At 35.1% G+C, this 15,567-nt stretch overlaps 2 protein-coding genes across 3 annotated transcripts in view; both read right to left on the bottom strand.

The window, feature by feature from the left end:
- Positions 1–6,630: 6,630 nt before the first annotated feature.
- On the bottom strand, positions 6,631–7,464 carry LOC129805459 (uncharacterized). The gene is made up of 2 exons (XM_055853376.1): positions 7,440–7,464; positions 6,631–7,379 (listed from the first exon to the last, which is right to left on the bottom strand). Exon 2 carries the CDS (start codon positions 7,354–7,356, stop codon positions 6,736–6,738), a length of 621 nt encoding a protein of 206 aa, XP_055709351.1. The 5' UTR covers positions 7,357–7,379; positions 7,440–7,464; the 3' UTR covers positions 6,631–6,735.
- A 2,170-nt stretch (positions 7,465–9,634) lies between these two features.
- Positions 9,635–15,567, bottom strand: part of LOC129805458 (embryonic polarity protein dorsal) — a 48,341-nt gene continuing 42,408 nt past the window's right edge. For both annotated transcript variants that reach the window (XM_055853374.1, XM_055853375.1), the window contains exons 5-6: positions 14,209–14,594; positions 9,635–14,150 (exon numbers count right to left, since the gene is read on the bottom strand). In XM_055853374.1, coding sequence (XP_055709349.1) covers positions 12,444–14,150; positions 14,209–14,594 — 2,093 coding nt within the window. In that variant the 3' untranslated portion in view covers positions 9,635–12,443. The remainder of the gene's footprint in view (positions 14,151–14,208; positions 14,595–15,567) is intronic.

The raw sequence follows: 15,567 nt of genomic DNA, 5'->3' as shown, positions 1-15,567 counted from the left end.
TAAAATAGATTCTAGGTCATAATGTCGAAGAAAATTTATTTTTCATACTTCTCAAAAATATTATTTTCTGCGTTTTTCTATTTGTAATTATTTCAACAGACTCGATACATTAAATGTCTTGCATTTTTTCTATATAGGGGGAAGTGGGGCATTTTTAAATTGGAGTTTCTCATTTATTTTTAAATAAAATTGAGCCTCATCGTGATATAATTTATATGCACAAACAGATTGAGAAGCTAAACTATATTATGATATGGCTCAGTTCCACTTGAACCACTTAAATATAGGAGAAAAATTCCAATTTCAAAAGTGCCCTACTTTCAAAGGTGCCCCACTTCCCCTAAGACGTGTTATGCACACACAGTAACATCACAATCACTATCAACACAGATATCGCTAAGGATTTTCTCCTTGGTCGTCGAGAGTCCTTCAATATTAATTGAGAGGACTGCAAAAACTGGTCCTGAAAGAGATCGATTTGTTAAGCTCGAAGCTTGTGTTATTTGATTAGTCCAAGGGGGAGATATTTGGGTGAAAATGTGTACACCACTTCCAGGCACTTCCACAATTTGTATGGAAGAGACCTTCGCACTTCCAGAACTTCGCAACACTCTTGAAAATAATGCAATACTTAATACTTCCAGCACTTCTTGCACTTCATGCACTTCTTATACTTAGAAATGAATAATTTATTTATTATGATGAAAAATCTAATTAAGGAAATTCTAAAAAAAAATCTCAAGAAATTTATTTTTACACATATTTTTTAAAATTTTGCTTATATTTTTAATTTCTTGCGCCAGATATTCTTGCATGCTTTCAATATTTTAATATTATCTACGTTTTACGAAGGGATATCAACATATTTTGAATTTTCCTAAGAACCTGTGAAGCTACTTTTGGAAAAATACGTATTGTCGTTTGTAATTATTGAAACTATGCTGGAAAGTCTGTAAGAGTTCAAAAGTACGTGTGCAACAACTAATTCAGCACTTCAGACGTATCTTCCCATTTTATTGAGCTTGATTCTCTCTCTGGTTTCAAAATCCTTTAAAATTAAAACATTTTGCACTCTTGGGAAAAGTTTTACATGATTGCTAATCAATTTTTGCAACAAGCTTGGCTATTTTTTCCAGGATCTTTTTGGCTATTGTTGTATTAGATCAATTCCTCATCACCTGTCGCTAATCGATCCGCAAAAAAAGATTTTTTTATCGCAACATATCAGGAGAAAAATGGTCACAATCATAAAGTTATGCTTTTTCCTTTGAGTGAAAGAATGTGGCACCTACGTGCCGAGCTTTTAAACTCATCAAAGCCTTTCTACTTAGCGAAATACGATGTATTTATTGTTTTCCGACATTTTAACAGTCTCTTCAATTGCTATCCACAAATTTTCTTCTACTAGGATTCTCACAATATTGGCATCAATATTAGAGACCCTTTAAAATGAAATTGATATTTCGAAGAATAAATCCCTATTTCTAAATTTTCAAAGCCACTTTTCAATAATCCTTAGAGCAAGGACGAAATCTAAATAAACCCCTAAAATGTTTCTTTAATGGAAGAACATCACTTAGACCCTTCCAAAATTAGTCTAGCATTACATATTACAAATGCACCTTTTCGTTCCTCATTTTGTAATAGTTCTATTTTTTGAAGAATACTTTTGGCATCAAAGAGATATAATGCACAAAAACGTTTCCAGTAAATGCAAACAGGTAAACAAAAAATGGTAGAAGTAACTTATGGGATACCGCTTAACGACATTCGCGAAAAAGTCCCACGAATACGATAAATTAGAAAAAAAATTATATCAAATTGATTGAAAGTCAACTGCAATGATATGTCATTATTTGCGAGCCACTACATGAATTTGTAATTCCTTCAAAAATTAAGGAAAATTATTGTTCAACTGAATATTTTCCTACGAAAAATTACGACACAATTTAAGCTATAATAAGTTTGAGCGTATTTGCTCCATTTCATTGTAATAGACGAACTTGAAAATTTCAACAAATTTCTTCAAATTATACTGTCGCTCGAATTAAAAATCTCAACTAAGACTAACGTAGTCTGAAAAATTCGTAATTAGGCAAAAAAACTTTATATTTGAACACTCTCACTTCCAAAGACTTCCAAGCACTTCATTTTCACCTGTACACCTTTCCCGATCCTAATATCTCCCCCTTGGGTCATTCTGTTGTTATTTCTTGCAAAATTTACTTTGACTTTTAGTGTAACTTTCGTACTGAAAGGATCAGCTGGCTTTAATTCCCTTTCCCGAGAAAGAAGAAAAATTATCACACAGGGACACCAATCTTGAAGATTCCTTTCTTTGTCCCCCGTTTTTTTTTAATCAAAAAAAGTAACTATTTTTATCACAAATACAAAGATTCGTAAACAAGATCCATAAGTAAGAAAAAAGCCCAGATAAGCTTACGTTAGCTGAGATTCTTTACAGGTGACCTCGAAATGCGTGCAACTTAAGGTGCTTGCAACTCGAACTACTTGAAAATCCGACTTTGAGTGGAATATTGGGGGTAAAGAATCGCATTTTGCGAACTGTTCGAAACGATTCTTTATTCTGAAAATTCCACTCACAGTCGCATTTTCAAGTAGTTTGAGTTGTAAGCATCCCGACATGCACGCATTTCGAGATCACCTGTAAAGAATCTCAGCTACCATAAGTTTATCTGGGTTTAGCACTGGTCATTTTCTATTCTAAATAGCTTGACTATAGAAGACTAACAAGGCAAAAAAAATTCATTGAAATCGGTTAAAACAGCAGAGATAGGTCCAGTAAATTTCGGTATAGTAAAGCCGGCTTTAGACCTAAGGTTTAGGTAAATGGCTTAACTTCTCTAACTTCTTCCAAGATTAAATTTTTCAGAAAATTTTTACTTGAGATTGAATATTAAGGGCAAATGATACATTAGATTTTGGAAAACCATTAAAATTGTTTGTTATTCAGGATTTCGAGACCTTCAAGAACTGGGTTAAGCCTCCAGTCTGAAACTCGTATAAGGGTCGGATCGGGGTACAGTGCGTTGGGGTAGAAACGGATGAGACCTATCTTTAGAAAGGTTTCAATCTCAGATACAATATACTTAAATTTCACTGAAACCGCTTTATAAACACCGAAAATACAGTCTGGTCAAGACATTTTTGATTATAGCTCGGGTCAGGGATCACTGTGGGAGGAGGGCGATCCACCGTTGGAAAGGTCTCGACCACAGCTAGAACATACTAAATTTTAAAGAAAAATCATAGTCTAGTTTTCGAAATGTTCGAAATTGAAATTTCGAGAATCGATATTTCAATTAATCGGACATTCGATTAAATCGGATAAAATTGGGGTGTCATAAGGGTTGTAGTACTCCACGAGAACTTTCCAAAACACCAAAATTTTTCAAAATCCGATAATTAGAACCGGAGATATAACCATTTAAAAATTAAGTTTTTGACCTCTTCTAGCTCGGGTCAGGGGGTCGGGGGGACTTTTTTTTTATTGAAGGCTCTAAGGCCCAGCTATAACATACTAAAGTTTGAGATCAATCGATGCCTTCTTAGGGGCTGAGTTATTGAAAAACAAAATTTGGGGATATTTCAAAATGGCTGAAGGGGGATGAGGGGGTGGGTCTGACATCATGAATTTCTAGCCACCTATCGACATTTAACTTTTGCCGAGAACCGCTTGTCGATATTTCTTTACGTTCTCTCCCCAATGCGTTTGTACTTCGAACGGGACGGAAGTCCCCGAAAATGGATTTTTGGCGCATATGATATTAGTGATCTATATGGAGTGTCAAAACGTGTAAATTCAAAATTTGGGCCCGATCTGACAAGGTCGGATTTCACCTGTGACCACAAAAGCTGAGATGCTAAAGAATCTCAGCTAATTAGTTGGTGCTACCCCGTATTTGGTGGTGCCCAGTTTCCCCTATAAATATTTAGGAAAAAGTTCAGTTTTCGGTTGTCGTTTGCACCGACTATTACACTATGCAACAAATTCACAACTTTTTTTGTTAACGGAGATCTCACATGGTACGTTTGATAGAGTCAAGTCCCCTGATTAAGAATCTGGTTTTGGTTTTGCTCCTATACGTAACAATTTTTTTTTATTAATACTTTTATATTTTTCTGCTTTGCCTTACATTATCCGTTATATCTCTGGTTCTAGTGAACGGAACTTGAAAAGTGTGGGTGCGTTGGAAAGCTCATTAGTCGAGCTTCAACTTTGATAATTACAAAAAACCTTGTAAAACCACTCCTTCAGGGTGTAAAATTGAAGTTTCTCTAAAAATTACCAAAAAAATGGTCCTAAAGTGAGGTTTTAAAAATTTGTATAAAATAAACTAAACAAAATATTAAAAATCCAATGATACCAGGTGATAGGCCACACTTAGAACTACAATTTTGTTCATCTGAGACATCGCGCTCCGATCACTCTAAATGCCTCATTTGTTGGTTTTTGTCATTTTCCAAAAATATGAAGTACCTATTTTAGAGCAAATTTCCTAAAGATTTCTGAGAATATATCTTTTAAAACTTATGTGAAACATACATAGATGTTGAGGTTCTTCTTTAAATCGATCGGAAAATCATCAACATGATTTTTATTTACATTTCCAATTGTTAAAAAGCTCCCAATTTTCCTTTAAGTAATTCAATTTTTGTTTCTATTTATTTCCATCGATCCATCTAATACTATTTCTATTAGAGGCTAATTTTAAATGAAAGTACGATCTAAAGTCATTGAAATATATTTGCGAAATGATCGCTGATGCGTTTTCTACCTATCATAAAAAAGCATTCTAAAATGAATTTAGGGGTTTCTTCTCGCGGTTGAATGTTGATTAGTGATGCCAATGAAAATCATGTTGATTCATGTTGATGGCCCCCGATCAATTTAAAGAAGAATCTCCACATTTGTGTATGTTTCACATAAGTTTTAAAAGATATTTTCTCAGAAATCTTTAGGAAATATGCTCTAAAATAGGTACTTCATATTTTTGGAAAATGACAAAAACCAACAAATGAGGCATTTAGAGTGATCGGAGCGAGATGTCTTAGATGAGCAAAATTGTAGTTCTAAGTGTGGCCTATCACCTGGTATCATTGGATTTTTAATATTTTGTTTAGTTTATTTTATACAAAATTTTAAAACCTCACTTTAGGACCATTTTTTTTGGTAATTTTTAGAGAAACTTCAATTTTACACCCTGAAGGAGTGGTTTTACAAGGTTTTTTGTAATTATCAAAATTGAAGCTCGACTAATGAGCTTTCTAACGCACCCACACTTTTCAAGTTCCGTTCACTAGAACCTGAGATATAACGGATAATGTAAGGCAAAGCAGAAAAAAATATAAAAGTATTAATAAAAAAAAATTGTTACGTATAGGAGCAAAACCAAAACCAGATTCTTAATCAGGGGACTTGACTCTATCAAACGTACCATGTGAGATCTCCGTTAACAAAACCGTGTTGCATAGTGTTATTGTAATGTGCATGTTTTTGTATCTATATTTATCAGTTATGTCAAACCATCTTCGAAATAAAGTTACCGTTTGGGTCCCAGGCCGGTCATGAATTAGGGAAGAGTGGGGCATTTAACTTAATCAAACAATCGCGAATTTTATCTCGGCCGAATTATCGTATTAAATTCAATTTCTGTCCGTTTTACTGGCCTAAATGAATTACAAATATCACCGAACTTATTTGTGTTGCTTATTTATTCATTAGGTTAATTTAAGACAGTCTAGATATTGGAAAATTTTGTAATGAGTTACGAACGTAAAGTCTCTGAATCGTTTATATTTTCACAAGCCATACATGATTGAAACTGCCCTACTCTCCCCTATTAGGCTAAGACTTGGTAAATGATAAATAGAAATTAGGAATTCAAATTTCGATTCTGCAACGAATAAAATTAATTGATTATGGCTTCGGCACACCTTTTAGATCAGGAAAATTTCATTAAGTCGAAATTGGTATCTCTTCATCACGTTTTGCATATGTCTTTCATATCTCATTTTTTCGCACTCTTCTTCTTTTAAACATCACAACAAATTCAATTTAGCTCAATCGAATTTGGAGTGCGAAAGAATGAGATAGACATATGCAAAACGCGTGAGAAAGAAAAGGGATGCGAATTTCAACTTCATGAAATTTTCGTGATCTAAAAGATGTGCCGGAGCGGCCGGAGCCATTATGATTAAACTTTTTGATATTTCGTAAAGGAACCGCCGAGATATTTGTAGAGCATATTATTAAGTGGCATATTAGGTTGTAATCAGTATAATATATCGTCGATTTTTACCGATTTCTTCCATCATTCGCGTGTTTGATAAATTGCTTCGATATGTAGTAATTTTATGATTCAATGGCATTAATATACAAACCTACAATTACCTGTACCTAATGCTTCCGAAATAATCATTAGAGGAAAAATTCGTCTCCTAATTTTCTGTAAATTAGATGTTAGTAATCTTGTTCTTTTATTTTTTTTTAACAATAGAATCTCATCAAAAATTACATTTCCGAAAACACAAATTTGCCAGAGAGCACAAAGCATACCTGAGAATATTCTTTTAGTGTTAAGGAAAAAATTGAATAAACACAGAAAATTTCTAACGAGATAAAAAGAGACAATTTTAATTATTTTAAAATTATTAAAAAATATAGACACTGTGTCATTGCGTTCACAATTTGTTCTCTTGTGGCTGAGGGCGTCAATTGTTGTTCCTGTTGTACATATTGCCAAGATTGGTGATCTCATTGAGGGTGGCCGTTGTCAATTTCGTGAAGCTATCAGTCATGTTGTCCTGCTCAGCGTCCATCCTAGCGACGGCCTCTTGCTTCACCTGGGCTGCCGCCTCGGATGCCGAGGCGGGAAAGTGACCGTCGAGGAGGGAAAGCGAGAGGCCAGACAGCTCGGCGGAATTGAGCTGGGTGAGTTGCTGACTGTCCATGTCCATGAGTAGATTGCTGAGGTTTGTGGCGGAGTCACCGTTGTATGTCGCCGGCACGGCCTCGGCGGCCTGCGGAGCTGGCGTCATCAGGCTGAGGTTGTTGAGCTGGGCTGGTGGTTTGGCCTGACTCAGCACATTCCACTGTGGCGTCGGCTGCAGGGGTTGCTGAGACGGAGGCGGAAAGGCGCCGGGACTGTGAAAGTGGCTGGGATAGTTTCCGGCAAATTCCATCTCGTAGTTGGGTGGCTGGACATGGGGTGGTTGGGATGCAAAGGCGGGCACTACGTTGGGCACTTGGTAGGCTGGGGTACCCGGTGTAGCTGGGGACATTGGCTGGGGTGAGGGTGTTGTCTGGGGATTCCTGTACGTGCCAGGGAACATGAATTGATTTCCCGGTGACAGATCTATCCGGAGATTAGATCAATGCGAGAATATTATTAGTGATGTGCTGCAGTAACACTCACTCTGTCATTTCTTACCCCGCGGCTCCTTCTTAATTGAATCCGCCACAGGGATATTGAGAAAGCCCACATTCTGCCCTATAAAATGATGTCAGACAAACACAGAAGTTATCAGTTAAGCGCCAATTAAATGTTAATTGTATGAGGCGTTAGTCCAATTAAATGAAAATTAGAATGATTCACATATTCGCACAAAATACGCTTCACCTTTTTATTATAATCAATTTAGCACATCAAGAAAATCATGCAAGAGCTAGAAATATCTTAGATATCAAGATAGAGATTGGCAGAATGTATCTAATACTTTTTTTATATTTGGTTAGATGAATTTTAAGAATTGCATTTAACAGACGTGTGTAACTTTCATGATTTCATTTAATAAAGAGATGGAATCAATCTCTCTACATGGGGCTATTTAGCAGAAGATGAACGGAAACGGACTCTAGACACCTCTCCTAATTTTCTTAATTTTATTCTCCATAGAACAGAATATTTTGTAAAATTGTTCGTAAATCTTGATTGATTGATTGATTTGTTTATTTTCATTTCTGTTTTTTTGTCCCACCGACCATGCGGCTATCGCCGTCTTAGGGTCGTTTCTGAATTTCTACTGGAGACTTACGAAATGATCGTAAATCATATAGCCCACAAAAAAGTTTCGTAAAATGTTTATTCTTTTCCAAACTTGATTTAGTGATTTTTCTGGTAGCAATTTATAGTTAAAAAGATTTACATAATTTTGAATTTTATGATGTCCTCACTCAGTTTCGGATGGACTAAGAAGAAAAGAAGACGACTAAAAAGAAGAGGACTTCTTCGTGGTCTTTAATTTTATACATCTGAAATTGTAAATAAATCTCAAAATTTGAAAAAGAAATTCTCTTCAAAATTACCCCTTTGTACCCTATTGCCTTCGAAGCGAAAATTTTGGAATTTTACATAATTTTTAATAAACTATTATGAAGAATAATGTATGATAAAATTATCAGGGAATCTCTGGAATAAAAATCATAACGGATATTTAATTTTTCATTAGTTTTCCGGAGATGCGAGAGATTTTAAATCAGCTCATGTTCAGAGGAAATTTACTACTCTATAACTTTGCTGTAAATCATTTTCTATATCTTGTAGGGAAATATGCTTTTCAAGCTGTTTTATAAAAGTTGATATTGTGGAAAAATTCAAATATATGCTGGAGCAAGCAATACATGAAATAATTCAAGTTTTTTTGCTCTATTTTAATTTTCATAAATGAAAACAATAAGGTGTAATGGAGTAATTTTGTACAGAATCTAGGGGAACTGAGGCAGCAGTAAATATGGGGTAATTGTAAACACTACAATTTTTTACTGCTCGAACTCAAAGATAGAGCAGTTCTATCATCGACTTTTTTTTCAATTTGTTTTCTGGATATAAAGTCATTTCGTGCAATTTTGTTCGGTTCTGAAAATGTGCATAATCCCAGGACCTCCTGTATATTGCTCCACAATCCCCCAAATTTTCATGACAATACATTCCCATACATTTTAACCCATGTCAATATATTCTAATAGCTAATTCGACCTCACCTCACATTCCTTGACAAACTTGGAATGGAAGCCTAGGTCTTTTTTACTAGGTTCACCAAGCAAAACTAGAAATGGGCCGAAAATTCCAATTTTGATTGTAAATTTTTGTTTTCTACTAAAACTCATTAACAATATCCTAACTATACTACCGATTTTAAAAATTTTCTTTGTGAAAAGTGTTTTTTAGAAAATTCTTGCAAGAGATGGAAAATAAGCGTGAAAAAATAGAATGATAAAGTACCAAAAATCGAAGAAATATTAAAATGATAGTGTTTCTGGTTCCATTTTATTAACCAAATAAAAAAAAATAATGCAGACCATTTTTTTCTGAATAAAATAGAAAAAAAACGAAACATACTAGTGGAATAGCTTAAATAAAATAAGGAATCTTTTAACTAATAATTAGATAAACAAATCACTAAGTATCATCTAGGATATTTCACTAAAAAAAACTCAAGGTTAGAAATTTGTTATTTGCAACATATATTCCACACACACAACATCAAAGACTTACTTAAAATGCCCACCTTTTGCTTGAGATATCTCTAATTTTGTTCGATTCACTAATTTGTTTTTTTTTCCAAAATAATAAGGTAAAAAATTAAATCATATTAATTGAAACTTCTTCAATTGCGATTTTATAATTTAATTTGTTAATCCTTTTAATCATAATAATTTCATCTAAATCTTTACTTTAACATTTAATAACACTATAAGAAATTGCTTGTATTCTTATTTAATATTAATAAATTCTTTGTTTTTTGTCTCTCTAAAATTACAATATTTTCTTAGTTTTCTTTTTTGTTTGTTGTCAAGAAAAAACAATTTTTATAATGTTAAAAATTCATCAACAAATAACTTTCCACAATTTGAGGAGAAATTCTTAAAATTTCTTTAAACATACAAAGTACTTTTTTTGACTAATATTTTTGTTTGTCAAATATAATTCGATTTAAATCGCACAAATTACAATTTTTTTTTATACTTTTCTCTCTTAAAATTTCAGGATATGATTGCAATTTATTATTTTAAAAATATTTTTATCAATGGTTTGTTGTTATAAAAAATACTATTTTGGTTTATCAATTTCTTACAATTAGTTTTTTCACTAGGTTTTTTTAAGAGCATGTTCTTTACCTAATATTACCAATAAGTTTTGTCATTGTCACCAGGACAATATCGAAAGATAAAAATTGTCGTTCGGGGTTTTAGGAGGGTCTTGTAGTTCACTTTTCTTTTAAATAAACTGCAGGATTTAGTAAAAAAGAGATTGCCCACTTCAAAGTCAACAGTATTATTTTAAAAAAAACGAGATTTTCCTTTCTTGGTACCGTTTGCAAAATTTCGAAGTTCTCTTATTATATTTCCTAAATTTTCTGTTAGTTCAGAACTTTTGATAATTGGAGAAGTTACCCAGGAATCTCGCTAAAAAAGTCTTTATACAATTTTTTTGTTTAAATTTTGGGCAATCGCGTAACAAATCCTGCAATTTTGAAATTTGGCCAAGACCTTCCATTAAAAAATGGTTCCATTGCAATAAAATGTTCCATTACAAAAAGGGGAGCAAAAATGCACTAAAATACGAGATATTCCCAATTTTAAAAATATTATATAGTTCATCCCATCTGCAAAAGAAGGAGCGAAACACATTGTGACATGATCCCAAAAATTCTACCACCAAAAATATACAAATTATCGAATCCACCACCAAGCTAATGAAGGACGCAGAACTACTTTTATTTTGTAAATATTTAAAAAAAAAATGTGAAATGACTAGAACCAAGTTTCACGGATTCTTAGTAAAAATTTTAAAGTACAAAATAAAAGTACCTCTGGGTTAGTTTTTGAGAAATTGGGACAGAAACTACCCCACAACCCCCAATGAAATATGAAAAAAGAATTTGAGGAGAAGAAAAGCCACTTACTACCATCCGGTTTATTGAGGGTTTGCTGGGGATTCCTTGACATATTGTGTTCTTGTGTTCTTTTGTAAAGCATGTCCCTGTTCTCAATTTTTGGTCGCTTATGCTTAAGTACTACAAAAAAGAAAAAAATAGAAATAAGTGTAAAAAAGCTGAATCTTGTTTTTCCTGCATTTGATATGACTTTTTTGAAGAGTAAGAATTTTTAAGATTCCCACCAAAGAACAATACATGGGGCTTTCAGAGGGTTTTAGAGCTTTGGAGACCGTTTCTTTTGCAATTTTTGAACGCCTATGTAATACTGTAACTCTATTTTTTATTTCCATATATCACAGGAAGATAGTATTAAATATCAATATTAAACTTTACTAAAAGCCGGTTTTAGAGATTTTAGGCAAGATCCGCCCTTTAAGCGATAAGCCAGCAAAAATTAAAGTTAAATTATTCAATTTTCTTTTTAATATGGCAATACAATTCGAATAAATTGCTCGCACTTGATTAAATTATTTAAATTTAGGGATCAAACTTAGGCCACGCCCCCTATAAAATACAAAATTAAATTATATCCAAAGTGGACCAATTAATATAGTTTTAAGTTATTTAAGTCTCTTTAGAAGCCACACTTATATGTATATAGTTTTGGCCCCTCCCCAAAATTTATAATTTTTACCATCCAAGTATTTTCGTAATATTCAAAAAAATTTGAAAATATTCTCGCTATTCGTAGAGTACTGACGTAAGCTTATAGATAAATATCGCGAGCTTTACGAGTTAAGTCTTCGTTGTTTTAGGGTCAAAGGAATATCTATTGGCACTTTAAGAACTTGTGTCATGACTTACTGGTATCCCTGGTATCCTATTTTGTATCATTTCAGTTATGAAATTTGAACATCTATTTCAAAATTTTGAACAAATTTCCAATAGGTGTTCCCTGTCGAACGGATGTTCCTTCCACCCTATTATACATTTGTTAGAAGTACTGAGCATGTCATAACCTTTGTAAAACTCTATACAAATGATTTTAAGGGGCGTGGTCTATATTTTTTTTGACATTATTCGTGCGAAATACTGTCCAAAAAGTTACTGCCTTGTATACAGTAGATTTTTCTAAATAAAAGTTATTAAAGTTTTCGCAGGGACGATAAAAGTTACGGTACTCAATTTTTGAAAACAAATTTTTCATTTCCAAGTTTTCACAAACCATAACTCTTGAAGGAGGCGTGGTCTAAAATTATCTTTTTCCAGATCCTTTTCAGGAAGTTTAATAAAATCTCTCTGAAAAATATGGGATTAATTTTTTAAAGTTACAGTATTTCGTAGTTTTGTCTCAATTTTTTTTATCTGCTAATAGACATTTTATCAAAAATATTAACATGTAAATTTTGTACAACGCCTCGCCATATCATTTCGATTCAATTTTAATCCAAAACTTAAACCATTCTGAAAGTTTCCCGCCAAAAAACAAAACAAAAGGGAAAACAATTTGGGGGGCAATGTAATCCAAAAATTGAGCTCCTTTAGAGATTGTTGGTGAGTCTCTTGGCCACTTCGGCCGGTGTGAGTATTTCACCAGCTTCCACGGGGGCATAATAGGCGGAAGTCTCGTCGAATTCACTCTGAGTGGCATGGGGTGCTACTGATGTGTACAGAGCATAGTGTTCAGCCTCAGTGAGATCAACACTGGGGTCCAATTGAACACCATATTGACCTTCGCACAAATTTCTCAAGCTCTGTGCATCGGCGATCGCAATCAACTCCATATTCCCGTCCTGCAGGGGCAAGTCAGCCAGCTGGAGAGCTGACATTGTCTTGCGATCATTGTTGTTGAGCGTGATCGTGGAGGCACGTTCGTAGAGATCATTGCCAGGGAAGGAGAGATGAGTACCACTGCCACTACGCAAATTGAGTGAATTCGACGATTCACCCTTCAGAGGGATGTGAATGATGTCTGGACTGAGATGGGGCCTCTTTCCAGACACAGAACTGGCACTACGTGCTACGGGTTTGCCCGTCTTTCGTGTGGTCGTGGGCACTTTGAGGGAGCGGACGGAAGCTCGATTGGGATCATTTGAGCTGAAATTTGTGATACTGGGTTCCCGGGATAAATTGGGAGAAGTTCTATTGCTTGAGGGTGAGACAGTACCAGTATCACCCTTGCTCTTGCGTCGTGAAAAGAGCTTGGAAAAGAAACCGGGTTTCTTTTGTTTGGGCAAGGTATTGGATTGACTATTGGAGGGACTTGTGGGCCTCTGTCCAGGTTCTGGTGTTCTCATAATGATAATCTGGGATGGTGGACGTGGTGTTAGGGATCGTGTTGAGCTTCGGCGGCTATTTGAGAAGCTACTGAGTCCACTTTCTAAATCAGATCCAATTAATTTAGTTGAGTCATTCTCCTTGTCTTGCGGATCGTGAACTGGGGTGCTTCCTGGAGTTTTTTTCACTCTCTTGGGCGGAAGTGGAGGAAGTTTTTCACCTTCGTCCCTATCCCCCTTCGACGGACTCACATCAATCACTGGAGCTGGGGGATTAACAATCACCTGCTCAACGTGATCGTAGAAATTCGCCGAATGGGGAGGACGTGGTGGAGGCACAGGGTAATCATCCATGGGAATTGTAATGGGATTCTTAAAGGCTTTCTGGAGGCTTGTGTATGTAGCAGCATCATCAAAAATATCATCAATATCCATTGATTCTTCTTTCCCGGGCAACTTTGGCATAGAATTCTCTAGACAAGACAATTCATTCTCAATGATACTCTGCTGTCTAAGTTGATGATCAGTGTAGATCTCATCGAGTTCTGCCACTTGATCAAGAAGCTCATTTAGTGTTTTATCTTCGTCCTCACGTCCATCATTTTTCACTCCAGATGCCTCAAATTCACTTGTCTTCATCCATTCAGTTATTTTCTCATTTGCCATCTGCTGCTGCTCTATATTAACTGGCGGATCTACAATGTTCTCCGGCGGTGTTTCAACAACCTGTGTGTCCACAACAACAACATCCCCTACAACCCCATTTGACGCCTTTTCCCCAAACATCTCTCGATCCGTTGCGAGAATTTGCTGAAAAGTCTCCTCGAGGGAGGTTGAGGTCTTCCTCTTGTTGAGATTCAGACCCTGACGCAGTGACCAGAATGTTTTCCTACCTGAATCAAGGGGTACGTAGTCAAATGGCAGAGGATCACTAGTTGCTCCATCGGATGGTCGTTTCAATTGGATAAATGCCTGGGAAAGATCAGGGATATTTGGTAACAGATATAGAACTTTTGTCTCATTCACTTACCTTAACTATCTGATCCACTTCAAGTGTCCGGTATCGTGGTGTTCTGAATGAGATCGCCACTTGCTTGTGTACATTTGTGTGCTGAAAATCCCCAAATGCCTCCCATACCACCTGAGCATCCTTCTCTTCGTAGAATCGCACCTGGATGTCTTCCTTGGCAACCTTTTCACAGAGGAGTATCATTTCCTGACCACCTGCCACGCTGCATGAGCAATGGCTGAGTTTGCAGATAACGAGATCAGACATGGCCTTTTTGTCGAATATAGGATCCGACACAACTGGCGGGAGAGCAACATACTCCTCCTGATGTATCACAAACACCTGGAAGCAGAGTCTCACTGAGTTCAGGTCGATGCTCGAGGGTTGGTCCCTGTGATTGAATCCAGCTGCAAATTACGTTGAAATTTCAGTTAAAATTCAAAGATTTCTCGTTCAATATCCTTGATAAGGGGATCATCATCTTCAACCGAAGAAAGCTAAAATCTAGGATCAAAGAAACATTCTTAAGGTGTTGCTTTTAATAGTCCATAAAGACTATTCTTCCAATACGAGAATAATTCGAAAATCTAGCAGTTTCTACTTAAGTGCTAGAAATAGCAGAGAGTGCTAGAAATTGAAATTCTTGTACCCGTTCGAGCAGTTTATAGTACTTTTGTAGAGGGACCCGGTGAAGCTAAATTACTTAATTGCTCGTGGGATTTTTCGTAGGAAGCACACAATTGATTCGATAAAAGAATCGGTAAAACAAAACTAATAAGGGTTACTATTGATTTTGCAATTAAAAAAGTTTAAACACTGCTAGAAATTTAACTATATCTTCTAGCAGATGACAGTTTTACATTAAAACAATAAATGAGCGAGATTTAATCACAAAAAATAGTAAGGGCAACAAAAGTACTAGAATCGAAGTAGTAATTTTCTAGCACTCTGTTTATAATTAATTTTTTTATAATTACACCCCATTACAGAGGACGTAATTTACGTTCTCTTCTTGATTTCGCTTGAGAACAAATCCCAACTGCTAGAATTTAAATTCAACCTGGGAGGGAATTCTGTAACTCGATGAACGCTTTACTAGTGAACATTCACCAGTATAAATTTCATAGACTATCTATTTACTATCGATGTTGATTTTTACTATTTTCTAGCAGTTTAACATAAGATCATCATTGAATTATAACAAATATCACCCTTTTTTCGGCTTTGTAAAGAAAAAAAGGCATATAGAATGGGAACTTTAATTTTTAGAACTGCACACAATCGTCGCTTGGATCAAGAATTGTCGTGACTTTCTCATCACGAATATCAGGAATATTTATAACAATATGAAATTACTGAGCTAGGTGACGTGTAGACCAC

This window comes from Phlebotomus papatasi, chromosome 3, assembly GCF_024763615.1.
Source record: "Phlebotomus papatasi isolate M1 chromosome 3, Ppap_2.1, whole genome shotgun sequence".
NCBI classification, from domain to species: Eukaryota; Metazoa; Arthropoda; class Insecta; order Diptera; family Psychodidae; genus Phlebotomus; species Phlebotomus papatasi.
The sequence above is the reverse complement of the archived record's forward strand: the minus strand, read 5'-3'. Positions and strand labels throughout refer to the sequence as shown.

Excerpts from the sequence above, each read along its gene's own strand:
- LOC129805459 (XM_055853376.1), bottom strand. The coding sequence starts at position 7,356 with ATGTTCCCTGGCACGTACAGGAATCCCCAGACAACACCCTCACCCCAG.